At 60.9% G+C, this 25,495-nt stretch overlaps 1 protein-coding gene across 9 annotated transcripts in view; it reads right to left on the bottom strand.

Annotated features, from left to right (window-relative positions):
• The window catches only part of CTNND1 (catenin delta 1), a 28,902-nt gene extending 3,799 nt beyond the window's left edge, over nt 1-25,103 (bottom strand). For 4 of the 9 annotated variants that reach the window (XM_068194461.1, XM_068194462.1, XM_068194464.1 and 1 more), the window contains exons 1-12: nt 8,720-8,863; nt 7,647-7,718; nt 7,239-7,397; nt 6,508-7,040; nt 3,054-3,517; nt 2,777-2,960; nt 2,412-2,529; nt 1,949-2,102; nt 1,542-1,559; nt 1,221-1,289; nt 428-555; nt 164-314 (exon numbers count right to left, since the gene is read on the bottom strand). In XM_068194461.1, the coding sequence (XP_068050562.1) occupies nt 164-314; nt 428-555; nt 1,221-1,289; nt 1,542-1,559; nt 1,949-2,102; nt 2,412-2,529; nt 2,777-2,960; nt 3,054-3,517; nt 6,508-7,040; nt 7,239-7,361 (1,942 nt within the window). In that variant the 5' untranslated portion in view covers nt 7,362-7,397; nt 7,647-7,718; nt 8,720-8,863. Of the gene's footprint in view, nt 1-163; nt 315-427; nt 556-1,220; nt 1,290-1,541; nt 1,560-1,948; nt 2,103-2,411; nt 2,530-2,776; nt 2,961-3,053; nt 3,518-6,507; nt 7,041-7,238; nt 7,398-7,646; nt 7,719-8,719; nt 9,034-9,777; nt 9,897-23,235; nt 23,490-25,080 lie in introns of those variants that run through there. The other 5 variants (XM_068194460.1, XM_068194459.1, XM_068194463.1 and 2 more) reach the window with 5 other exon arrangements.
• Nucleotides 25,104-25,495: the final 392 nt, after the last annotated feature.

The following is a 25,495-nucleotide window of genomic DNA, read 5'->3' as shown; positions in this document are numbered from 1 at the left end:
ACAGATGACGTGTTTTGCTCTCCCTCTCTGTGGAGCTCAGCACTCTCTGCTCCGAGTGAGGGCAAAGGCTGGGCTGATGCTGTCCCCACACACTTCCCCAGGAGCCGAGAAGGAGGAAGCTCCTGCCCAGCCTGCGTGGATATAGGGAGCGCGCCGTCCTCACCGATCAGCTCCTTGTTGCGCAGGTCCACGGCCAGGTTGCGCAGCGCCCCGGATGCCGCTTTCACCACGCGCTCGCTGTCGTGGGTCAGGAGGTCGGCGATGGCGGAGAGCCCCTTCTCCTGGCGCAGGGCTGAGCGGATGTACCGGCCATACTGCGGGGAGGCACAGGACCACGGCGTCACTCGGGGCTGTCACCGCTGCCAGCCCCGCGGCTGGTGTTCCCCGCTCCCCTGCCCTGTCACACCGCAGCTCCGTGGGCACTCACCGTCCAGCTGCCAGCGCACAGGTTCTGGATGGCTCCTGCTGAAGCCTCCAGGATGGCTGGAGTCTTGCTTTCCTTCAGGAGGGAGATGTATATCCGCACCACTTCTGGCTGGAAGAGGAGCTCGTAGCCTGCCAGGAGGACATGGGTAGGAAGGATTTATGGATTTATCCAAGGGCTTTGCTAGTGTTTGCCTAATCCAAAGGGGCACTGCTGGGTAGACAAAGCTGGAAGCTTCTACCCGGGCTCCCAGGGGGTGAGATTCTTGGCACAGAGAGGGCCAGGCTGCCCCAGGGTACCAGAAACCCCAGCCACTGCTTGGTCAGAGGCTGTGATTCACATGCAGTGAGACACTTGTCCCCAGAGGCTTCTGAGAATGACCCTTCCTCATCCTCATGGCTGCAGAACAATTTAAGATGGAGATTTTAGCTTTAAACCATGCCTGTTCTTCATGCCCAGGAGTGGAGAGCAGGCAAGAAGGCAACTGTACTGGCAAGTCTGAGACCACCACAGAGGGCTGTGTCACTGTGCTGTCCCTCAGCCTCTGGGGCAGTATTTCCCTCGGAAGCCTGTCCTAAGGCAGCATTGACCTCATCCATGCGAAAGGTCCACACAGCTACTGGCAGAACTCATATTTTAACAGGGCCTTGGGCATTCCTGCTCCAAACCCAACTTCTGCCCATTTGAGAGGCTCACTTCAGTGGGAAACAGCTCCTCTCGCTCACTAGTCTCCCGGGCTGCTGTAGCAAAAGCTGCCCTAACACCCAAGCCCTGCATAATCACTCAAGGAGCATACCTTTGGCTGGAGTTGTTCTCTTGGGAAAATCCACTGTGTCGGCACCAGGGTCTTCTGGGAGCTTTTTACCTTCAAAGGGCAAGTGGAGAGGTGTGAGACTCCTCCTCTCCCCACTGGCCTCAGCCCAACAGCTCTTTGCCACTTGCAGGAACAAGCCCAGAGGCGAGCTGAAGCCAAGCGACCAGCATGTCACAGGAAGGGACATGGGGGGCATTAGCCACACTGCAGGCAGAATGTGCCCAGCTGGGGAGGGGGGGCAAAGAGAGCTGGAGAAAGCACCCAATTAAACCATGGAAAAAGTAAAACCAAGAGCGCACTCACCTCTGGAGAACCACTCGTCTATTGGTGAGGCGGAGAGAAGGACAGGAGAGAGGGGAGGCAGGAGGAGAGAAGTGCCAACAGCGTCATGGGGCAGATCATTTGGCAAGAAAGCAAAGGGAAGGGGAAGGGGCAACACAGGAGAAAAGGGAAGGCGTGGAATTAGTGGACATGTATCCGTCACCATCCCGCCACCACAGACACCCACCACAGCTTGTGTCAAACGCTTTGGGCAAGCCAAGCAACAGCTCCCAGAGCAAGGGAAGCAGGGACCACTGCGCCTCCAGAGAAAGCTGCCCTTCAGGCTTCACAGGAGATGCCTGAGTAGGAGCACAAAGACCACCCAGACCACCCTCAACACTCGTCTCTGTTCCCCTCCCTCCCTTCCCTGCTGGTGCTGGCACACGAACCTTTGCCCTTCTTGGCCCCGAAGCAGCTGGCATTGTGGGGCCCAGCGTTGTTGGCGGGGACAAGGGGCGTCTCCTGGTAGCGCTCGGCATGGGGGATCTCACGGTGGACTTGGTAGGACAGGTTCCTCAGCAGGCACACACAGTTCTCCACCAGCTGGGGAGAGAATCAGTGTCTGACTCAGAGACAGGGTCTCAGAGTACTCCAGGACTGTGAGCGAGGGCCTGGCCCAGCCTTCAGCTTAAAGCTCAAGGAAAATTCAAGCCAAGACCTTATCCAGGCTGATCCAGGAACCCTGAATCAGGTGACAGTGGTGTGGGGATGAGTGACACACTCAGGCCCCTGTTGGAGGGCCAACATTCCAACCCAAACTGCAGGCTGAGTGCCAGACACCTCCTGGTCCAAGAGCGCCAGGTGCACCCCACGCAGGCTCTCCCTTTCCCAACACCGGTCCCGCTGTGGTACCTTGCTGTCCGAGTCCTTCTGGCCAATCTCGGACTGCATGATGTAGATCAGGGCGTCCACCAACCCGTCACATTCCCGCAGCTTCCGACGGGCCTCGCTCCGCTCCGAGCTCACATTCCTGGCAGGCAGGAGAGAACCCTCATGGGAGAGACAGCTGAGGGACAGCCCACACCCCACACAGCTCAAGAGAGAAAACAGCTCCCGTAGCTCCCCCCACTGAGGGTAAATGCGCCAAGACTCAAGGCCTGCACCACCAGCAGCTGTCTTATGAGAGCAGCTGTTCCACAGTCCTCTGGAGGTGCCAGGAACAGCCCAGAAGGAGTGTTGCAGCCCAAACCCAGGCCAGTGCTCTGCCCGATCCATACCTAAGGCAGCCAGCGGTGTTGGTGAGCACCGACTCCCACTCTATATGGCGAGGTTTGGAATCCTCGTTGGGCTCCCGCTCCCAGCCGGAGCGGGGAATGACCACCTCATCGGTCAGGGCATGTAGTGCGTGATCCACGATGGCCATCTTGATGGAGTCGTGCGAGGACAGGTTCCACAGCGTCCCTGCAATGCCACAAGTGGAAGGTGAGCACTTGGCCCGTGACCACAGACCCCACCCCAGGGGCCAGCCTGTCCTGCTCTCCCTGGAGGCACTACCTGTGATGACCTCGGTGAGGTCCATGTCGTGGGCCTTGCGCAGCAGGCGCACCAGCGCGGGCACGCCGTCGCAGTTCTTGATGGCGATCTTGTTATCCTGGTCCTTGCCGAAGGAGATGTTCTTGAGAGCTCCACAGGCGCCGTAGTGCACCTCCTTCTTGGGGTGATCCAGAAGCCCCACGAGCACGGGGATGCCCTTCAGCCGGCGCACCTCCGTCTTCACCTTGTCGTTGCGGTAGCACAGGTGCTGCAGGTAGGCGGCTGCGTTGGACTTGACGGCGTCCAGCCGGAAGCTCAGCATGGCTATGACCTCCGGCAGCTCCGGCTGGCGCCAGTTCCCCGGGGCCGGGCCGCCTTTCCGCAGGCTGTCCAGGCTGGCCAGGCTGCCCCGCTCGTGCTGGGCCAGCGGGGCCCAGTAGTACCGGTCAGGGGCCACTTCATCCACCAGCATGTCTTCATAACTCCTAGGAGAGAGGGCAGAGGGCGTCTGAGCACAGTCCTGGACCTGGAGGAGGCAGTGCCCCTTCCAGCCCACCAGAAGGGATGAAGCTGGATCTTGGTCTCTGACCCCTGCAGAAGCAGGAGCCAGCCCTGGGACACAGGCAAGAGCCAGCCCCACAGGTAAGGTGTGCTGCTGCCCTTGGGACAGGCCGAGTTGGGCACCAAGAGCCACACAGGCTTCAGGGATCAACCTCATGGCTCCCAGGGCAGGCCCAGGGAAGAGCCGTGGTCCCAGACCCCTGCCCTGGCCAGGAACAGTTCACCCACGGACTGGCAGCACTGGGAATGAGCCCAAACAAGCACATAGAAGATTAAAGTGTAACTACTGCCCCGCATGCCAAACATTTCACACCCCCAGAACATACACCTCTCAAATCCCAGATTCTCCCATTTTTGCAGTCACTAGCACTATAATTCTTCCCCCACCCAGGCAGAGGAATTCAGTAGATTTCCAGCAGAAAGGGATGGGAGGGGACAGCTCGGTCATCCCTGCTGTGCAAGGGCACTGAGGACATTCAAGCAAGACCCAAGGACAGGCTTGTACCTCCATTCCAGCTCACACCTGCTCCCGGGGCTGCTCAGCCACCTCCGGAGCTCCTGGATCAGGCACAGGCAGCTCCTGCCCCTGAGTATCCTGACAAGGATGGTGGCAAGGTCCTGCTGCTGCCATCACTTCCCTTCCTACAGCCTCTGGTACAGGATTTGCCCCAGCCACCAGCTTTAGAGACACTTCCACAGTCACACAAACCCCAGGCACTGTGGCACTGCCGTGGTGCGGCGGCACGCTGCCAGGCCGGCTTCCAGCAGGTCCCAGTGGGGACTTGACCCATGCCTGGCTGCTCAGAGGTGCCGAGGAGCAGCAGCACGAGGCTGGAGCGAGACACAGCCACCGACACTTTCCAAAGCAGCTGGCACCTGATCCCACACCTGTGCCAAGACTCGCACTCCCCAAAAGGGAGCTCCCATCCCACCCTGGTGCTGGATCCCACCTCCCGTGGTGCCAGATCCCCTCCAGGCAAGATGGAGCTGGCAGGGAACGGGAAGGACCCCCTTCCCTGCAGAGAGAGAGCTCTGACAAGAGCCCCAGAGCAGGGGCCGGGGCTCTCCGCAGCCGGTGGCAGCCAGCATGCACAGGGTCCCGCAGCTCGAGGCGCTCCTTCGGCTCCGCGTGCCTGGCGAGCGGCCTCCCCAAAGGAAGTCGTTAACAGCCAGGCTCCTGCTCAAGACAAACATCTCTGAGGCGGGGGCCGCTGCGCTCCCTGTTCCCATTCCTGTGAGCTGGGCAGCCAGTGTGGACAGTAACTGAGAAGGTGGGGGACAAGCCAAGTTCAACAGCACATGGATTCCACAGATTGCTGTGATCTTTATCGCTCTGCCCAGGGAGAGGGAGAGCTGGCTCAGGGGCCCACCAATCCATCTTTCGTACCCTGAGCCATTCCTGCAACTCCAACAGAGCTGACCTTCTCCCTCTAGGTGACCCACATCCCCCAGTCTCCCACCTGGCTGCAGCTCCTGCACTTGACTCCTGTAACCCCCTTCCACCAGAATGTGGGGGAGCCGGAGCACAGACACCTTCCTGCACAGCAGAGAAGGCTCACAGTCTCAAAGGCCACCCAGGACACAGCCCAGGGAAAGTACACAAGGCCAGAGTCTCTGTCTGGACAAGCAGCCACGGGTTGGACACACTTGTGTAACCCCTTCTGCCCAAGATGCTCCCTGAGGTACCAGACCTGATGGCCATGTGCTCAAAACTGCCAACACCTGGGCTGCCCAAGGAGGGAGAAGCCTGGAGCAGCCCTGCCTGCCCTCCTCCAGCTGGCACAAGCTGCACAAAGCAAGGAGGCTGAGCAAATCCATTTGGGTGAGCAACTGCCCCAACTGGTTCACCACAGCCCAGAAGCACTTGTGCTGGCACCAGCCACAAGGACAGACAAGGCTGCTCCTTCAGTCCCTTCGGCAGCCAGGAGCTACCATGGATTATAGCATGAACCTGGATTGGGCAGATCTCCACAGGGACTGGCAAGAGCCTCCTTTCCCCCAGGTCTCTCCCTGTTGCCTCTGTTTTACATCCCAGAATCTTAGGCCGCCTGTGCTGAGCCTTACCTGTCTGTCTGGGCCCACTCAGGAGGTGCTGGCAAAATCCATTCTCCATCTCCAGGACCCTGCCTCAGCCCCTTGCTCCACTGCTACCTCACCACCCTCAGAGCCATCCCCCAGCACCTGCCCAAAGCCCTGCTGACAGCCCAGCCAGAAGCAAAGCAGGAAGCAGCGCTTGTGCAGGGACAGCTGGCACAAGAGACTAACGGGCAGGAGTCATGGCCTCAGGCAGGTGACATCCTGAATGCCTGGCAGGGCAGGAAAGACCACCAGGACCCTGCTCTGCCCTCTGAGGGCAGCGTAGCCCAGCAAGCTGGAGGAGCCGCCATCACCACAGACACACAAGGGGGAGAAGCTGCCGCTGCTGCCAAACAGGTTGAGCAGCTTCTCCCGCCCTGCCCTGCCCTGCAGCAGGGTCCGGCTGTGCAGGAACGAGCTCCGGCTGAGGCTGAGCCCTGCTCACCCCAGCCTGGGCTAAGCTCCCCTTCCCGGGGCTGCTCTTGGCTCAGGGAAGAGCACAGTGATGGAACTGCAGCTGCTCCCAACACACAACCCACACAGGCACCGCTCCCAGAGGGATATGCCACACTGGGCACACACAGCCCTGGTGGCACAGAGGGAAGGGCCTGGAGCTACATCCAGCTGCCCACTGGAACTCCTGGCTAGAGGACAACCGGCTCAATTAGCACCCAGGTTTAACCACCAATTAAGCAGACAATTAGAAGCGGATGCAAGTTTTCTCCCATGTGAGCCGCATGTGACTCAGCTCAAAGTGGTGTGTCCATGGTCCTTCCCTCCTCCAAGGATGGTAAAGTTCAAGGGACCCCAGAGCACCCCAGAGACTCCTGCAACGTACCTGAGCCGCCGCCGAGCATCGGATGGGGTGCCTGCCCTCCTGGCCGTGCCATAGTCAGACATGAGCCCGTAGTCCACATCTTCAAAGCCCACACTGCGCTGGTCATCCTCCAGGCCGTAGGGTTCGGGGTGGAAATGGTTGAGGTCCATGTTGCTGCCCCCAACACGCACCTGGGGCTGGGGGCCGTAGATGTCCTGGCGGCTGGGGGCCCGGTAGGTGTCCATGGAGGGGCGGTAGCGCTCGTCGATGCGGGTGACGCGGGACAGGCTGCCGTAGCTGTGGTCGCTGCCCGGGTACCCGTCCTCGTAGGGGCGGCCGTAGCCATCGGGGTAGTGGTAGTTGCGAGGGAGGGTGGCCGTGCCCGCCTGGCCCAGGTAGCTGCCGGGGCCCCCGTTGCCGTTCTTGCGGAAGTTCCTGTCCATGGTCTGGACGTAGTTGCTGGTGACGGGGGACGTTTCCAAAGGCAGCCCATCAGGCCCCACCGGCACCTGCTGCACCGTCCGGGTGGTCACAGTCTTCACCACTTTCTTCACCTGGAAGGGGTGACACACGTGCAGGGCATGCTCACATCAGGAACCCCATCATGTCCCTGCGTTCCCGGATTCCCCTTCCGGCCCAGCATTTTACTTCAGGTCCATTTCACGCCCTGTTTCAGCTCATGGCAGAGCACCCAGCCACCAGGGTCCCTCACCACTACTCCCTGTCCCTCCACGATGTCCCCAGGCCCGTACCGTGGTCTCTGTACGCCGAGTTGTCCCATCATCTGATGTCTCCACAGACACGACCGACATGGCCCCTTCTGGGTCCTCCTCCATGGTGTACGTCTCCTCCACGATCTGGCCCGGGTCCTGCATCCTGGGGATTGTGCTGTACAAGAGGTGGCTGTGGTCCTGAGGGGAGAAAGCGACAGGCAGTCAGGCCCTGTCACCAATCTGTGCCTTCCTGGTGTCAGCCGGATGAGAGATCTTTCTTCACTGGGAGCCCTGATACCTTTTGGAAGAATGTACCTTAGAGCCAGGGTGGCCACACGAGGAGCCCAAATCACCCCCTCCCAGTTGGAATGGGGACACTGGGGCACTGTCCTGCACCCTCCCACAGCAAGCAGCCTGCCCACAGCCAGAGGGCTGAGCTCCCCCTACCTGTGGCCCGTTGAGCTTCAGATCTGAATATTTCTGCCTTTCCAGGTCAGCATCGCCCAGGAAACGTCCGTTCTGAAACACAGCAGGGCAGCAGGCCCGTTACTACACTCATTTCCCACGTACCCATCCTCACTTCCCTGCAGGGCCCTGAGCAGCCCATCTCATGCACCTGACAGAGACACCCACCATGCACCCCACGGGAGCCCCCAGCAGAGGAACACCCTCCTCAGGGGTCTGTGCCACATGCAGCAAATCTCCTCTAGGTCAGCCTGGGCAAGAGTCGGAGGAGACACCCCGACACCCCAGCTCTCCCGCACACTTCAGATGGAATGGCCACGACCCTTCCCTGCTCCCTGGCAGGGCCCTGGACACGTTCCACATCTGACACAGGAGTCACCGGTGACCCCAGAGGCCCCCCCGGGCCTGAGAGAACCGCACGGTGGCCAGTCACATGGTGCTGCTGTTTGACACTTGAACTCTTCCTTTGTCCACGCTGCCCTGCCCCACAGATCCCTCCTGGGACCACCACCTTCCACAGACAGAAAGGCACCTGGCTCCACGCACCAGCCCTCCGAGCATCCCTCTCCGAGACTGAGCCTGAGAAAGTGAGGAGGCGCCTCAAGCCAAGGCAGATGAAACCACATTTCCAGCCCTGTAGAGAAGATCTCTCCCAGCCCTGGTTTGGCCATGTGGGGACAGACAGACTCCAGGGATTTGCCCTTTGTCACACACAGAGGGAGACACACACCCCAACCTCAGCATTTCAGCTGCCCTCCAAGCAGCCCAGCGGGATGGGGAGCAGAGATGCCCTGGAACTGAGAACAGCCAACCTCTGACCTTCCCAAAACCAGAGCAGAGCCAACCTGGCAGCAAGACCCTCCAGACTGGCACCTCCTCTCCTGAAGCCTGTCTGCCAAGGGAGGTCCGCACACCCCCAGACCAACTCCAGTACACCAGTGCCACAAGAACAGCCGGGCCCTCCTCCACCTCCCGTATCCAAGGAGGGACGAGGGGAGGCAGCTCAGGGGGCTCCAGGAGCCTGTGCACGCCCCTCTGCCAAGGGGGTGTTTTACCTGGTGCCGCCGGGTGAGCGTGCCGTTGGCCAAGCCCGGGCCGGCGTCCTGTGGGGAGACCCGGACTCGCTCCAGCTGGGCTGAGACATGGCGCCGTTCCTCCTCCAGGGCCCGGGTCAGCTTCTCGAACTGTGCCTCCTGCTCCTTGACAGAGGCAAGGATGCTGGCGGTCGACTCCACTTCCGAGTCGTCCATGGGTGACGGGTGCCCAGGGTGGGCAGGGCGGGGGGCACGGGGAGGCACAAGCAGAGGCGGCTTGGTGTCAAGGTGAGGGTGGGAAAAATGAGCCAGAAGGGCAGGAGCCCCTCTCTTCACTGCGCATGATTTTGGGGGAGGAAAGGAGGAGAGAAGAGCGGTCAAAAGAGACTGATTTCATTAAGACAGATTTTCAGAACAGGAAAAAAAAAAAATCTTATGGCATTAACACCCGCTCCCACCCATCACCAGAGAGCTGGCAAGAGGGTCCTGGAGCAGGACTCAGATGCAAACTGCCCCAGCATTAAAGCTTGGAAAAGTGGCACTGTAGGAATGGAAGGAGCCCCCAGCACAGCAAACAGCTGGGGCTGATCCAGGTTCAGAAGAGCTGCTGTGGGCTGAGGGAAAACCTCATGGGCAAGGAAAAGCTGGGGGCAGACAGTGCAGGAGGAGAGGGCATGTCCCTGGGGTGGGGCAGGGGACACTCCTGAAGAATAAGAAGTGGCCCAAATCCTACTGCTTCCTCCAGGGCAGGGCGGAGGGAGAGGGCCATGCCACTTATCTGCTCCCTCCTCCCTAGTACGGTAACAGATGGGGAGACAGCCCTGGCTCCACAGCTCCTTCCTAGCCAGGAAAGAGGATGGAATGAATCCTTTAGGGGGATCACATGAGCCCCTCTGACTGCTGCCAAAACTCACCACCCTCCAGGTATTCACTAGGGCTCTCCCTCCAAGGATCCTCAGCCCACAGACCTGGGAATGGGCTTCAGCCTGGACCCCTCCAACACCCCCGCCCAAAGGAGAACAGCAAGTGAGCCACAATCAACATTTTGGTACAGAAAGGCAATATTCTTCCATACAGACCTGTCAGAGGAGGAAGCTCAGGTTTGATTGGCAAAGGCACGGGACAGCCAGGTCTAGACGAAGAGAGTCATGGGAGAAACAGCCCAGCCACCACAGTGAGGAAGCAGGAGGGAAGAGAGCTGCAGGGACAGCGGGAGCAGGTCAAAATCACACACAAGAAGCCCTAGACAGGAGGTAGGGCGGGCACGGAACTGGGAAACGGGCGCCTCTGTCCCACCCCCTCCCCTCTGAGGGATGGGTCTGGAAGGGCCGGTGGGGTGACAAACGCGGTGCTGCTCCCACAGCAGCCCCCCAAGCTCCACGGAGACTCCAGCAGCCCTCACTGTTCCCACCGACGGGAGAAACGGCAGAGGCGGAGAGGAGCGGCCAGGGCTCAGCCTCCACCCCTCCCGCACAGCCCCGCCGAGTCCCTGCAAGCCCGAGAGGTTTTCCCAAAGCTGTGCAGTCATGGCAGGCATGTGGGGACTCGCTCGAGCCGGGCAGGCAGCACAGAGGCTGCTTTCCCACGGTCTCCGACAGCGGCTCTGCCCACTCCACTCCCCGGTGCCACCGCCCCAGAGGGCCGATAAGGACGACCCGGGGCTGAGAGCTCGCACAGACAGCATCCCTGCTCCCACCACCTCCTGCAGCCCCATCCTGCAGCACATGCTGCTGCACAGCTGCTCAGTAAAGTCTTCTGATCTGTCAAACCCCTCCCCACTCCTCCTGTGGCTCTGCTCCCCAAAGCCGCCCTCTGGTACAGGCAGAGGGTACGTGTCAGCCATGGTGGCACCGCCGCAACGGAGCCCAGCCATGCAGGGTGGATGTTTTCCAAGTGCTTTGGAGGGCGCCCACAGCATGTTCCACCATCTGGTCACTGCCACTCTGTCATCTGCCTTCATCAATAAAAAAATCCAGTTGCTATACTCGTGCCCACGTGGTGCCAAGCAGGAGAAGGAGCTGTGGCACACCCACCCCAGGGAGAACGCAGCCCACCACCCTCCGGAGCCCAAGCAAGCTTTTGGAAGCTCCTAGACATAACTCCTGGCTCATGCATGCAGCTTTCCACCCCTCCCACCTTGCAACAGGTACTCTCTGAGGTTTTTCCAACAGATTGGCTCCCCGAGCCTTGTATGGAAATGCAGGGATGGCTCTGACCCTTGCTGCTCCCCTGCCCTGTGGATTTGCAGGATTCTCCAAAGGAGAGGGTTGGTGCCTCCCAGAACGGTGCTGATACATCCCAACTCTCATCTGTGAGTAACACTCCCTGTCTCTGGTGGGCCACCACCCACTTAAAGCAAGGGCACAGATCCCCAGCCTTCCCAGGACTCCCTGATGGAAGGGGAGCAGATCCTTGCCACATCCCAGTCTTGTCCAGCAGGACACAGAGCAGTCCTACCCCCCCAGACACCCTATGCAACTGCAGCATCCAAAATCCCAGCCAGCAGTCCCCCTGGCTTGTTAGGATTTGTTTCCAGAGTGGTATTTCAGCAAACCCTTTAAAAGAGAGGAACTGTGGAGAAGCGATCCTCCACAACACGGTCTTGTCAAAGCAGCTGTGCTCCCTGGCCAGCCCTCAAACGTCCCAATGCAGAAGAGGCAGATTTTTAGGGCACAGGAGGGAAGAGGCAGCTCCCTGAGTGCAAGGAGAGACTTAGCTAGTCTGGTCTTATGAAGAGGATCATGCCTGCAGCAAATGTAGACTAGCAGGGTCTGGATCTGTGGGAAGCATGGACAGGAGGTACAGGAGCCCCAGAAGATTTCCTTGGTCCCAACGTGTCTGCCAGGCAGGGCCCACACAGTCCACAGGGACACCCCAGCCCCAAATCCCCACCTCTGCACGTTCCCTGGGAATGGGGCTGGGAAACATGGACGCTAACAATGAAACTTGCAGGGCTGTTAGGGCCCCAGATAAGGGGCCAGAGCAGCTGTGAGGCTGTTTCCTTCCCGTCCCTTCCACAGGGAGTAAACACAACAGCAGGGGAAGGAACACAACAGGTCCCGCACCCTCCGGCTCCAGTGGATGCTCAAGGAGGGGCCACCTGAGGGTCTCCCAGCAGGATCAGGCCATGTTAAACAGAGAGACTCAGTGCTGCACTGCCTACGCAGTTGTCATTCCTGCCCTGAGCACTGGACACAGCTCCATGATGGGCAAGAAGTGCCAGCAGAACGGGGTCTCTCCCAGTTTTCTTCCACCACCAGGACAGACCAGCTCCCTCTGCCCTCGTTCCAGCCATTGTCGTCATGGATCTGGGATTACAGATGTAATTACAGAGGGGCAGTGCCAGGTCCAGAGAGGTCAGCAAGAGCTGTCTCCTCAGACACAGCCAGCACCGGAGCGTGGCTGGAGCGTGGCCATTCCCTGGGTTTGGCACATAAACCCCACACTTGGCCCTACACCCCCCAGCTGTGAGGAACTTGCCCCACATTCAGGGATATGGCCCCTTGACACATCCCAATGCCATCTGCAGCGCTCAGTGGCCATCTCTGGAATGAGACGGGGAGGGCAGGAAGGGGAGAGCCTCAGTTCTGCATTCTGCTCCCTCCAGCCAGTGAGCTGCTCGTGACAGTGCAAAGCCAAGAACACAGGAACCCGCAAGGGTGAAATTCCAGGGATCGCTTTGCGCCCATTCCCCTCCTCCTCCCCCCCAGCCTCTGAAGATCCAACTACAGAGCATTCTTCCAGAGCCAGACCCTGACCGGCTCTGAGGATGGCTCATGAAAGCCTTTTCATCATGAGAGAGGCACTTGCTGACACACCCGTTACTTAAAAACCCCAGCAAGCCAAAAATATTTCAGCTGGCTCAGTTCAGGGCAAACCGAAAAGCCTAAGGACAAAGCACACCCTGAGCAGCTTCACCCCAGGAGCAGAATTCTCTCTGTCCCCCCAGCAAGCAGTACGAGGGGACCCCAGGAAACAATGCAACGACGCTGGAAGTTTCACACCTGAATCCCCCTGGCCTTATCTCCCAACTCCCTGGCACCAACCTCACCCTGTGCTGTGCCCACAGGTCCCAAAGGCAGAGCGGGTCCACTGGAGAGATGTCACAGAGCCTGGGGAGTAGAGCCCCCTTGCTGGCCAGGAAGCAGCTGCCAGCCCACCTGTGTGCATGGAACTTCCCCACCACGATCTTCCCATCTGGGTAAAGGCTTGGATACAGTCAGACAGGCACCCCAAACCCTGAGCCCTCCACAGCTCTTCTGCTGCAGCCAGCTGTGACACGGCAGGTTCTTCCAAAACCTCTCACCCCAGCTTCTCCAGCAGAAGTGCCTTCCCACAGAATAAATCCTTTGCCTGGAAAAATAAATTTCCAGGGCCAAACCACAGACATACCCACCTAGAGTTCACCTGCACTCTCCTCTGCCAGAGGATGGAGTCCAGGCCTTGAAGGCTCCCAACCAGGAGTGTTTTTCTGGAGTCTGCCATGGAAAGGTTAACCCCAGGGCCCAGACGGAGCCAGCCCATGGGGAATTGTACTCCACAGGCCAGGGAAAATGGACAAGAACCGGCAGGTAAGACTCAGGCTGGAGGCTTGACAGGCAGCACCGCTGCAGCACAGGGGATCTCTGGCACTGTCCTCTACGTGGATTCTTCCAACAACCTGCTCCAGCCCTGAGTCCCTGGAGAGCCATCACCCAAAGGCCTTGGCATCCCTGGGGCTAAGGCTGCTGCCTCAGCACGGAACACTTTGGGCAAAGTCCAACCCAAGCACCTACAAAGTCAGAATCTCCTCTGCCACATCATCCCTGCCCCAGCACCCTGCTAAGGGACACACCAGGTGCACACTGCCATCATCCTGCTGCCACCAGGGAGGGGGAACAGAGCTGCATCAGCTCTGTCTGCCACGTCCCAGCCCTTCACACAGCTTCACTGCTTGTTTGTGAACCCCAGACACCTGTCCAGCACACGGCAAGGTTTGTCACCACGGCCAGACACCCTTGGCAGCCCCCCACACCGTGAAGCATGAGAAAAGCCCTTCTCCAGCTCCAGAGTCAGGATGGAGACAGTCCCTCATCCAGGCTGGCTGAGCCCCTGTGGGGCTCCTGGGCCAGACCCACCTGCCAGCCTGACAAAGAGGGATGTGCTTCCTGAGGAATTCTGCAACAGTCCCCAACTCCACTCCAGTAACTGGCCATTCTCACTCAGCCCGAAGGCCTGAGGAGAGCCAGCTGGCTGCCCACTCTCTGAAAGCTCTCAGCACCAGATCCCATCCTCGAGAAAGAGAGAAAAGAATTCTCCTGGTTCCAGCTGCCTATCATGATGCACTTAGGAAAAACAGAAACTCCATCAATAATTCAAGCCTGCAATTGTCCGAGCGCTCGCAGTGCACTTGCTCTGCACAGGCTTACAGCCCTGCTGCTAATTCACCACAGGCTTCTGGTCAGTCTCAATTACCTAAAAAATAAATGAGCCAGCATCCTTGGCATCTTTCCCCATGCCAAGCACAGGGTCCAGGCTCACACATCAACCCTTAGACCTCAGCCTGGCTGAAGCAGCAGGGCATGCGAGGGAAGACCACAGGCCCAGGCTCACCTGCTCCTGTGTCCAGCTCAGAACACCCATGGCCCTCAGGCCATGGGGGGAAGCAGGACAGCTGATGGTGGGCAGTAGATCCCATATCCCTGTGCAAGTGAAGTAGAGTTTTGGCTGTTTCTCTCCCAACCCCAGAGGGAGGAAGGTGCCCACAGCCATCACTTCAGAGGAGCCCACGCTTGAGGGACCCCTGCCCAGGCTGACACATCTTTGCTGCCAGGTTGTGCGAGGCCCCTTGCTCCCACTCCCCAGCCTACCCTGGCCCTGCCAGGGCCTACATCAGGGGAGAGGTTTCCCCACCTCCTGCCCTGGGCTCCAGCTGCCTCCCTGGTCCCCAGGAGGGCTCTTCTGGCTGGCAGATCACAGCGCACAGTGGACTTTGGGCAGGCTGTCAGGTGGCCAGGAAAAGGCTGCTCTGGCAGCAGGTTGGACACCGCCTTGGGCGCCTGCCTGCTCCAGCCCAGCCCCACCTTCCCCGGGGGGAGCTGCGCCCCAGGTGCCGGTCACGGCAGGAGCCCGGCGGGTGAACACCCAGGAGCGGCACCGCGGGCAGGGACAGGCAGGGAGCCGCAACTCCTCCGCCCTTCACACCCAACTGGTTGGACTGGCAGCGGGGATCGCCACCTGGCCTACCTCACCTGCCGCCCCCAGTGCCAGGGATGATGGCCACGTAGCCGGGATGGGTTGGGAAAGCCTCCCTCAGCAGAGGGGAGTCACCTGGAGATGCAAGCCGGGCGCAGATCGCACCTTATAAGGGAGCGGGCCGGCAGCCAGGGAACAGGATGAGGAGGGAGCGATAAGGACAGGGTGGGGCTGGAGGGGAGGAAGCAGGAGCGTGGGTCGTTCTCTCAGCCAGGGCAGGGGGCCGAGAATGGAGATACCCATCGGGTCTGCAGGACGGGTCCGGACACAGCCGACAGTTGTGAAACACGGGCAATCCCCTGGGGATCTGTCCCTGGCTGCGCTGAGGTCACCGGACCGGGTGGCAGCAGGGCGCAGAGTGCGGCAGCAGAGCACGGAGCAGTGCACGGTCGGCTGTGGAGAACTGGGATTGTTCTGCTGGAATGCCAGCAATCCTGCGGCGGCGGGGCAGCTGTCCCCCTAGGCACGCCGGGGGCCACTCGCCCCTCTCTGAGCACAGCCAGGACACAGCATACCAGGAGGTCCTTCCCTCCAGGAGAGCCGGGAAGCTGCCGACCCTCTGCACCGGCTGGATGGAGCACCATGGCGAGAGGAAGGGAGATGAGCTTCCCTCGGCATTTGCAGGGAGGAGAGGGCCGCAGGAGCGCAGCCAAGCCGCTGGGCTCCAGGCAGAGACTCCGTCCACCCGCAGCCCCCAAGCGGGACGGCCGCAGGGCTGGAGCCTTCCTGCCAGCAACATCCTGCTGCACCCCACTGCCCACGGTCACCTCAGCAGCCCTGCTGCCACCGGACACTGCTGCGAGGGTCCCCACCCTGGGGACAGTAGCAAGCAGGTCCCTGCCACCCCTCTGCACCAGCCCCACGGCTCACACCCCGAGGCCCAGGAGATTCACATGTCGGGAGCGCTGCAGCAGCACAAAGGCGGCTCTCTCCTCGCTGTGGGAATTCGCAGCTGAGCGCTCGGCAGGGACAAAGGGATTTCACAGGCACATCCCCAGCCGGCGGCCGGCCTCCCTCCCCCCGGCGTCCCCGCTTCCTGTCACAGTAGCACCAGACCTCGGGGGCGCAGCAGCAAACAAACACCCAGCGCCGGATTCTGGGAATGGGGCCAGAGCATTCCCGGGGCAGGCCACGCTCCGGAGGGCCAGCGGGCTCCTGCTTCACCCCAGCAGCTCCCGGGCAGGGGGAGGCAGCAGCCCCCGGCTCAGCCACGGCGGCCCGAGGTGAGCAGGTGAGCAGGGGGGACTGCAGGGCAGCCCCCTGCTCCACCCAAGGAACGGTGGCCACCTCGAAGGGGGACATGAGCTGTCCCCACGGCCACAAGGCTCAGTGGACGCCGGCGCTGAGCTGAAGGTCAACGCGGCCCCCCAGGCTCCAGCCACGCCAATGTCCCTGCCCTTCACCCGTCCCCCCACCCTCTGCTAGGCTCAACTTTCCCATTCAGCTGCCTCTCTCCCGCAGGGAAAACAAACACACCAGCGATAAGGGCCATATTGGCAGAGTCCAGGGAGCAAAGTCCCCTCAGTGAGACCTGAGGCTGCCTGCCCAAGCCGAGGGCAGGGCAGATGGGGGAAACTGCTCTCTCTGCCGCCCCATCCCAGGGGCACATGAGCTACTCCAGAGCTCACAAGTGCTGCTGGCTGTGCCCAAGCAGAGAGGCGGCAGTCTGGTGGGCAGCATTTGCAGCAGGATTAGGGGCAGCCTCCCTTCATCAGGCCACAGGTGCAAGCATCTGAAGCTACCTGTGCCAGCCCAGCACCCAAACACATGGATTTGGGACCCGTCCCAGAGCCCTTCCACAGCCCTCTTCCCAAGGAAGTCACTTGAGATCATTTCCTGTCCTGCACCTGCAGCCCCAGCCAGGTCCTGGCTTCCAGGCCCTGCTCCAACCAGTGGATAAAGGAGCAAGGCCTGGAAGCACAGGGGAATCTCACTGGCACCAGCACAGGACCTGCACCACTGGGGACTGTCAGCACTATCTGCCTTTCCAGCAAGTCACCATGGAACCGGGACCAGGAGTGGGGAGAAGGGTAGGAGATGGAGCCCCCCAGCCTTCTCAGCAACCGCACGTGGGGTCTTCCTACCCAGAGGGCACCCAGGCACCCCTGAGACAGACAGGGCACCCTTCCCTCTTCCAGAGGAGACACCCTCCCCTCCCCACACTGAGCAAACAGGTGAAGTAGCATTTGGGGAGGGAGTGGCCAGGAGGGAATTGCCGAGATTAAGACAAGCCGGCCGGCCTGAGGGAGCGGCCCAGGAGTGGGACCCCCTGGCCCCAGCCAGCCCGGACTCCCCGAGCAGGTAGGGCGGCCACGGGCTGAGTCAGAGCACAAACCACGCGGGGCTGGGCTGAACGCCCCGGCTCTGGCTCCGCTCGCTCGGCATGACCTCATCAGGTGCCCGGCTCTCTAATTGCACGCGTGCGTCTGCTGGAGATGGCTCCGAGGGCCCTGCCAAGAGCAGTAATGAATGGGTGAAGGAAAGCCACTGGAGAAGCATCAGGCAGGAGCCAGGGAGTGAATCACGGCTGGAGGTGGGGAAAGGGGGTGCTGCCGCAGGGGGACAGCAAGTCCCCCAGAGCGCTCCAAGGCCCCACAAGGTGCGCACACAGGCTAGCAGGAGCCAGCGTTCACACAGAGAAGCAAGGGACAAACAGGACAGTGGGCCAGCAGGGCTCCATCCTACCCAGCCCCCTGCTCAAACTGCTTGCACCCCCAACTCTCTCACTGAGAAGCACCTTCCCAGGCCCCTGTGCAAGCCGAAGGGAAGGAAACCTGTGCTTCCTAGTCAGACAGGAGATGACATCGTGGCTTCCCTTTCCTGCAAGTTTCTAAACACGACGTCCTGCCAAGGGCCACTCCCCACTGCCCCTGGCCTGCATGCAGACGATCTGGAACCCTGCTGGGAATGTCAGGCACGGGCACCACCACCAGCCCAGCCTCAGCCAGCTGTGCCAGCCGGGATGTCAGCACGGCTCACCTAGGAGACCAGATGCCCGGCCTTCCAGCTTGCTGGAAGCAATCTGCCTCCAGGGAACACATCCAAGGGCTCTTCACCCATAGCGCTATCACATTCCTGTCCAGGGCTGGGAACACCCTATGACAAGAGGGTGGCAGATGTTTTCCAACCCCATGAGGCTCTGGCTGTGCCTGCCATGCCCCAGAGATGGGTTGGTTACCTGTAGAGCTACAGCAGCACCAACACCACAACCCCAGCACAACAAGTGCCCCCTAAGCCAGCTCTCCAGCCTCCCTCATACACCTCATCTCCTTGTCTGCACAACTCCCTCGGAGCTCCCTGACACTGTGGGGCTGCCAAGGCTCCTGAAGGCAGGACAGAGCATCCCTGGGAAGCCAGGAATGAGTCCTCTCAGAGCTCTCATTGCTGCCAGAGCTTTGCTCTGCAGGCCCATCCACCTGCCCTTCACAGGGCGGCTCCTCTTGCTGCTGAAAGGAGAATGGAGAAGGGAAGCGAGTGGTTTTCCAGCACAGCCAGCTGCTGGGGACAGACCCTGGGCAGAGATCAGGGGAGAGCAGGTGGCTCTGCTACACCAGTGTGTTCTGGAGGTAAAAGCAGGCAAAAAAGAAAAGAGAGTAAGGATGGCACAAAGCCAACCTGGAGAAGGCAGTCTCCCCACATCAGAGAGGATTTCTCCCAGAAACAACTTGGGCTCTTCACCTCCTCCCCCTCAGACCCCAGTGAGCAGGAGGGGGACAACATCTCTCCCCCTGAAGCAAGCCAGCCTGCCCGCAGCCAAGCCAAGCATGGCAAGCAGCAGCCTGCATGCAGCAACACGCTCGCAGGAATGTGTTACTCCACTGGGCAAGGGGCCTGCCAGCAGCATGCAAACACCCCCGGTGACCCACCCTTCCAGGTCGGAAAAACTCGTCTTTGCGGTTCCACGCACTCCCTCCCACCCACAGCAGATACCCACATGCAGCCCAGCACCACCGCCTCCCCTTTCCGAGTGGGCCGGGACCGGGTCCAGGTCCGGGAGCACCGGGAAGCAGCTGAGCGAGCCAGAGGCTCTTCTCGGAACAGACCAGCCCCAGCGCCACACGAGATGGGGGTGAGAGGAAAAGGGATTGTCTGGGGACAGTGAGACGCCTTCCTCCTTCTGGATGGGCGGGAACCAGTTCCCCATATTCATCCAGTCCAAGGCCATCCAACTTTCACACATGGAGCCACCTTGCTCCCTCCCCCAGGTAACCACTCTCCTGTGCAGGAGGTGCTTTCACAGTTGCAAAAGCTGTGTGAGACAAGGGGAGAAGAGAGAGCTGCCCTCCCATTGCCCACTCCTGCACGCTCTGGCTGCTTTCTTCCCATGCCTGGTGCCCACAGCCCAGCCCTCGGGGACCCAGCAGTGGCAGGTACAGCTCAGGTGTGCCCAGGAGGGCCAGTGAACTTTGAGCAGCATTTGTTGTGACCAGGGCCAACGCCCAGAGGAACAGGAGCAGTCAGGGCCAGGATAGAGGCACGGGAACAGCTCCTGCCCTCACACACAGGAGCCCAGCACATTGCAGCCACCAACCCCAGCCCATGCAGGGCCACCTCATACAAGTCCTGGAGCTGCAGATGTTTCCAGAGCACCACCACCCTGGTCAGGCTACGGGAGAGCTCTTCCCAGGGCTTGGCCCTTACTCCAATTTGCCTGGACCCTTCCCTGTTTGTGCTGGAAAGCTAGGCACACCTGGACAAGCACCCCACCAAGACTGGTACCACAGCAGAAATTCCCTGTCCCATCAGCACAAACCTCTGGGCACAGACCTGGTAAAATCAAACACGGGGTAAGCCTGGCTCAGGTCCTCAGGCCGGCACTGGCACAAAAGCATTCTTGCAGTGGGTAAGAGCTCTGCAGTGCAAAGTCACCACGCACCTGCAGCATGAGGTTAGGGACACTGGCACAAGTTCCTGGGCACCCACCACTCCTGTCAGCACATCTCCCTCAAGGCAGCAGGAGCCGGTGTGGAGGGCTGGGCATCAGGGACCAGTTGTTCCCACCTCAGTCCAAGGTCCATACTTGGACCTATGGCATATGTCCCACTGCCAACCACCGACCAGCAGCTGCTGGGAAGAGCAGACAAAAGCAAAGGTGACGGGCACCCTGGCTAAGGGTTGGCCCATCCTGGCACCACGCCTGGCAGCTTGTGCTCCTTAGTCACTGGTTTGCCCCCACACCCAGCAGAGCCAACTCATCTCACCCCTCCTTGCACAGGCCATCACAAGGAAGCAGTATTTCTCACAGGGAAAAGTTGCTTCCTCCACAGGCAAAGGGAAACAGGAGAATCACACTGCACCCACTGCCATCCCAAAGCCCCCCAACAGGCTGAAGGCACACGGGAACACACCAGAGCACATTAATCCAGAGGTCAGGCCTCACATGCAGCAGTCACCAGACAGGGCAGAGGGACAGGCACTCCTGTGCCAAACCAACACCAGCAGCCTTCCTGGAGGGAAGGAAGGCGGATTAGCAACAAGCACAAGACAGGCAGGAGCTGGACAGACTCATCAGCCTGCTGCTGGGGGTTTCCAGCACAAAACTGGCTCTAAGAAACCATTTCCTCCCCCAAACAGCCTCCTCAGATGATATAAAGCAAAAAGAAGGTTGTGGCCACCTCAGAGAACTTGAGGACTTTGGTCGAGAGCCTGTAAATCCAACCCCTTTCTGACAGCCTAGCGCTGAGGCACATTCCTGAACTCTGTGCCAGAGGACAACCTCCTCCGCTGGCCAAGCCCTGTGTCACACAGAGGAGTGCCTGAATTGCCCAGGTTCGGGTTTTGTCATCACATCCAGGCAACACCTGTTGTCTTCTATTGACCCAAACCAGCTCCGGGTTCCGCTTCTTCCTGTCAGCGAGGCAGGGACAGGACACAGCCACAGTGCTGCAGAGACACGAGTGTTCAGAGCCAAGAGAGCTCTGTACTTCCCTGGAGACAGCATCACCACAGTCTTGGGAAAGGGCTCTGTCCTTGCCAGCAGTAAATGAGAGACAGTTTTGAGGGGTTGTTGGGAAGGGAAACCAAGAGCTTTACCCAGCACTTTCCCCCTAAGGCCACAGACACTGGTAAGCTATTTTGAGAAGCCAACAGCCTTCCAGGCATGATCCAAGCCACACTATTATTTTCTGGGTGTCCTAAAGCCACCTCCACTGCAGATACAATGGGCCAAGGTCTTATCTCCGTGCCAGAGGCTGGAGGAGGGAAGAGCTGAGAGGCAATCCAGGGACAGACGAGGCTCCGTGGTCTGGGCTGGACCATTCATCTGACTCCCAGCCCATCTTTAGGGAAGGGATGGCCTCAAGGGCTCCTCAACCACAACGATCAGGCCCTGACCTCTGCGTCGGAAGGGAGGAGGCTCAGTCCTCTGTGGCAGCCCAGGCAAGCCTACATGCTCCACTGAGCGAGCGCTTTCATCCTCCCACCGCTTCCAGGAAGGTTCTGCACGAGATTCCAGCAACGCTGCACACAGCAAAGGACAGTCATCTGCACACTCAAGAGTCCAGCCAAACTCAGCCAAGTGGAAGAGCAGATCCTTAAAAACTGCCTTTATGCTGTTGACAGAGCATGAGCAAACACCAGCAGGTAAAGAACCTGCCTCAAGAAAGCCCTGGGAGCAGGACGGAGCAGACAAGGTAACTCTGGGGAAGACAACTAACAATTTTCCTGCCTAGGCTCTTGCCACTGACATGGTGGACATGGCCCCGGCTCCATTGGCAGGAGCCCCAGCAGAGGCAGGAGCCTGGGAGTCACCAGCCAGCTGCTACCCCACCTTGCTACATCCAGGAGAGAGGGCATGGAAGTTGAAACTTCAAACAGAAACTTTGAGCATGGCTTACAGGATCCCAGCACACCTGCAAAGCTGAGGACAAGCTCAATTCTCCACACCAAAGACCTGGACAGTCAAGTCCAAAAGCATCTGTGCAGCGCAGGGAGGGCATCAGTGAAACTACAGGCAGCTGCAGCTCAATACCATCACAAGGCTCCATGTGCCTAGATGCTCCTCTTTGGCTCACCAGGAGCTGGGCAGAAGCCTGGGTGCCGTAACACTGGGAGAGGAGCCTCCAGCTCCAGCTGGTCACAGGACAGCCCAGGCCACCCAGATAACGCCCTGTGAGCCCCACCGTCACTGGCTCCCTGGAAGGGCAAGGGCACCGAGCCCTTGGAGAGAGAGGGAGGCACTCCAGGAGGTCCACTCCTCTCTCCAACAATCAGAGGAAGCTTTGTTGTCCAGGCTCCCTCGCCCAGGGCCATAACGGAGGTGCCCCACCTCCCTTCTGCCAGCCCGCGGGTGCCTCACAGATGCCAGCATCCCTCATGACTGAGAGGCACCCAAACTTTCTCACCCCAAGCAAAGTCTCCTCTCTGCAACGCTCCGAGGAGGCATAGGGAATGCCCACCATGCAGGGGAAAGCGATGCCGGGGACGGTCGCCGGAGAAGGCACGACGAGCGCTGGATAGGGGGAAGGCAGCCGGGCTGTGGCTAAATGACAGTGCGGCCAAGGCAGACTCAGAACGAACCGGCGGCTGAGCAGACCCCCGAGGCCGGCTCCGGCACCGTCCTGCCTCCTCGGGAAGCGTTTCGGAGTCGCTTGTGAGCTCGGGTGGACGGGCCTGTCGGGCTGTTTTGAAGCTCAGAGCGATTCCATTAGGAGGAGCCGCAGCCCCACCCGCACACTTGACCCCCCCGGGCACACCGGCCCCTTCCCCGGCAGAACAAAGGCGCAGGCGAACGACACACCGGGCGAGGAGCCCCTGCGCAGGCCGGCAGAGCCGAACTGGGCGGCCGGACGCAGAGTCGGAGAACCGGACCGTGCCTCGGCCGAGACCCCGCGGAGGGACCCAGCCCCGATCCCCGCCCGAGGGCGGGGGGGCCGCCGGTGCCGGCCGCGGGAAGCTGGCACACGGGCCGCCTTTGTTCCGGGCAGGGCGAGCGGCGGCGGCCCCGGGCGGGGAGCGGGGCGGCCGCCCGGCCCAGCCGCCTTTGTGTCGCTCCCCGCGGGCTCCCGGGCGCCGCCAGCGCCCCCGCCAGGGCCGGGCCCCGCCGCCCCACCGGTCCCGCGGGGCGCGGCCGCGCCTGGCACAGGTTCCCGGGCAGGACGGGACTCCCGGAGCCCGGTACCGACCGGCCGCGCTCTCCTGCCGGGGCCAAGCCCCGATCCGGCCCCGCCGGGCGAGGACCGGCCCGTCCCGCCCCGCCGCCGCCGCGGGGGCGTGCGGCGCCCGGCAGGCGCCGGCCCGCACCGGCTCTGCTCCCTCCCCTCTGCCCCCTGAGCGGCGGCACAGACGCCGCGGTCGGGACTCACCGTGGCTGGGCTCCTCGGCGGACGGGCGAGGGGGGGCGGTCCCGCCCCGCGGCGGCGGCGGCACGGCCGCCCGGCCCGCTCCGCTCCGCGGGTCCCGCCGCGGCGGCGAGGCGAGAGGCGAGGCGGGCGCCCGGTGCGGCGGCGGCGCGGGTCAGGCCGAGTCCCGCCGGGCGGCGCGGGGCGGTGTGTGCGGAGCGCGGGGTCGGTCGGGTCCCGCCGTGCGCCCGCGCCGCTCCCGCACCTAAAATGGAAGTTGGTCCGGCGGGCGGGGCGGGGCGGGCGCGGGGCCGCCCCCGGCGTCAGCAGCCGCGACAAGGACGGGCGGGACCGGGGCGGGGCCGGGGTGGATGTCCCGGTGGGGTCTGGCCCGAAGGCGGGGAATTCTCCGCGTGCTCCATCCCGGTGGGGTGTGCCCCAGCGGTGCACGTTCTCCAAACCGGGGTCTACCCTCGGATGGGCTCCACCTCGGGGCCATGGCGCCCGGGAGCAGACCAGCTCCTCCTCAAGGTCCGGGTCTGCCCCGGCATGGTGCGGCAAGGGGCTCTCTGGGACACCCCCGGAGTACAGCCTCCTCCGGCCGGTCCCTCTGGAGCGGCGGGAAAACAGGTTACCCTGTCCAGGGTGGAACTTGCCCAGAAGCAAGATTCCCTGGCAGGATGGGCTGCACTAGGTCCCCGGGAGGTTACCCCGTTCCCTCTGCCTCTAGGGAGCAGGTGCTGGTGGGACTCCAGCCACAGCTCATCCTTTGTGGTGGGGGGTTCCCCTTCCCGAGGAGGCATGGAAGTAACGCCAGGCCAGCCCCATCGCGTATTCCGGGCTGCTCACCTGGGAGAAGTCCAGGTTCCCTGAAGGTGACAGTTTTCTGCCTCGTCCCTGGTCAGGCACCGAGGAGAACCCTGCCTGCTCCTGACTGCCAAACTCTCAGTGAGATAATGATAGAGGAAAAGAGCTGGGGACGGTTTTGGGTGGGACAGGTGATTCCTGGGGTAAATATGCACTGGGAGGCAGGGAGGATGTGATAACAGCCTGCGGATGGAGGTGTGAAGGAGGTGATCCCGAGCTCGGTGGGGATTGCTAAAGGTGGTGCAGAAAGGTGTAATGAGGTGAAATGGGATTTGATGTATACAAAGGGCACATCTAGGGAAATGATCGGGGCATGGGACCCCCAAACCCTCCCTGATGTTTGCTTTGTAAAATAGACCATCCAACCAGCTGGGAGCAGACAGAGAGCTGGTCCACATCTCCCAGGAAGGAGAGGGTCTCTCCATTCCACAGCAGGCGAGTGAGACCTTCTCTCTGCATCCCTTCATCCTCGTTGTCAATCAAAATGAGCAAGCTGGGTCCCCTCTCAGCCTTGTGCCTTGAGTGAGAACAGCTCCCAGATTAGAAATAATTCCCATCTGCCCTCCCTTCCTCTTGGCCCACACAAGGAGGAAGGTGAGTGCGTCCCCTGAGTCTCAGGGACAAGGAAGGAGAAGAGGTGCTCTCAAAATTCCTTCCGGGAGGAAGAGTCCTCGCTCACCTGACACCTCCCAAGGAACAGCTCTCCCTCAGGGAAAAGGCATCAGAAATACCTTGCTCGTCCATCCCAGCACCAGTGACACATCCTTCAAGGCCTCTTCCCCAGGCAGTGGGGGCAGCAGGGTCTCGGAGGTTCATGCATGGTCCTGGCACAGTCACACCCTCCCTCTGCCCTCTTCAAAGAATAAAGGTGCTCTTACAAACACAGCTCTGACCCTGGGCGAGTGCCTCCTGTCCCCAGGATGGAGCTGCACAGGGTTTATCCAGGCTGGCCCTGCCCCAGCCCTGCCCTGACAGCTGGAACACCCGGCAGCGCATGCTTACTTTGGAAGGCAGGCTGGACCCTGATCCTTCAGCTTCAGCTCTTGTTTGACTATAACTCCTGGGGCAGAGGAGCCTGTCCCACTGCGTTCTGGGAAGAAGAGAGATGTGTTCCTAGCATGGGAAAGTTTCCCCTCTTTTACAGTAATTGCTTGTAATAACATCTTGCACATCCCCTTTCATCCTACAGCTGATGCCTTTCCCAGATGAGACGCCCAGAAGTGCAGCTGCCACCGGAACAGAGCAAGACAATTTGTTTACAAGGCAGGTCCGTGCTCTCGGCGGCCGAGGGCAGGAGGAAGGGGAGGCTGCTGGCTCCTGGTCCACACAGGCAGCTCAGGGGGATGGCCTGCATTGTTCCAGGTCAGGATAACAAGGCCCTTCCGCAGCCACTTTCCTATGGGAATCCCGACAGGTT

Source organism: Anomalospiza imberbis, chromosome 6, assembly GCF_031753505.1.
Source record: "Anomalospiza imberbis isolate Cuckoo-Finch-1a 21T00152 chromosome 6, ASM3175350v1, whole genome shotgun sequence".
NCBI classification, from domain to species: domain Eukaryota; kingdom Metazoa; phylum Chordata; class Aves; order Passeriformes; family Viduidae; genus Anomalospiza; species Anomalospiza imberbis.
Note: the sequence above shows the minus strand (reverse complement) of the source record. Positions and strands in the feature narration are given on the sequence as shown.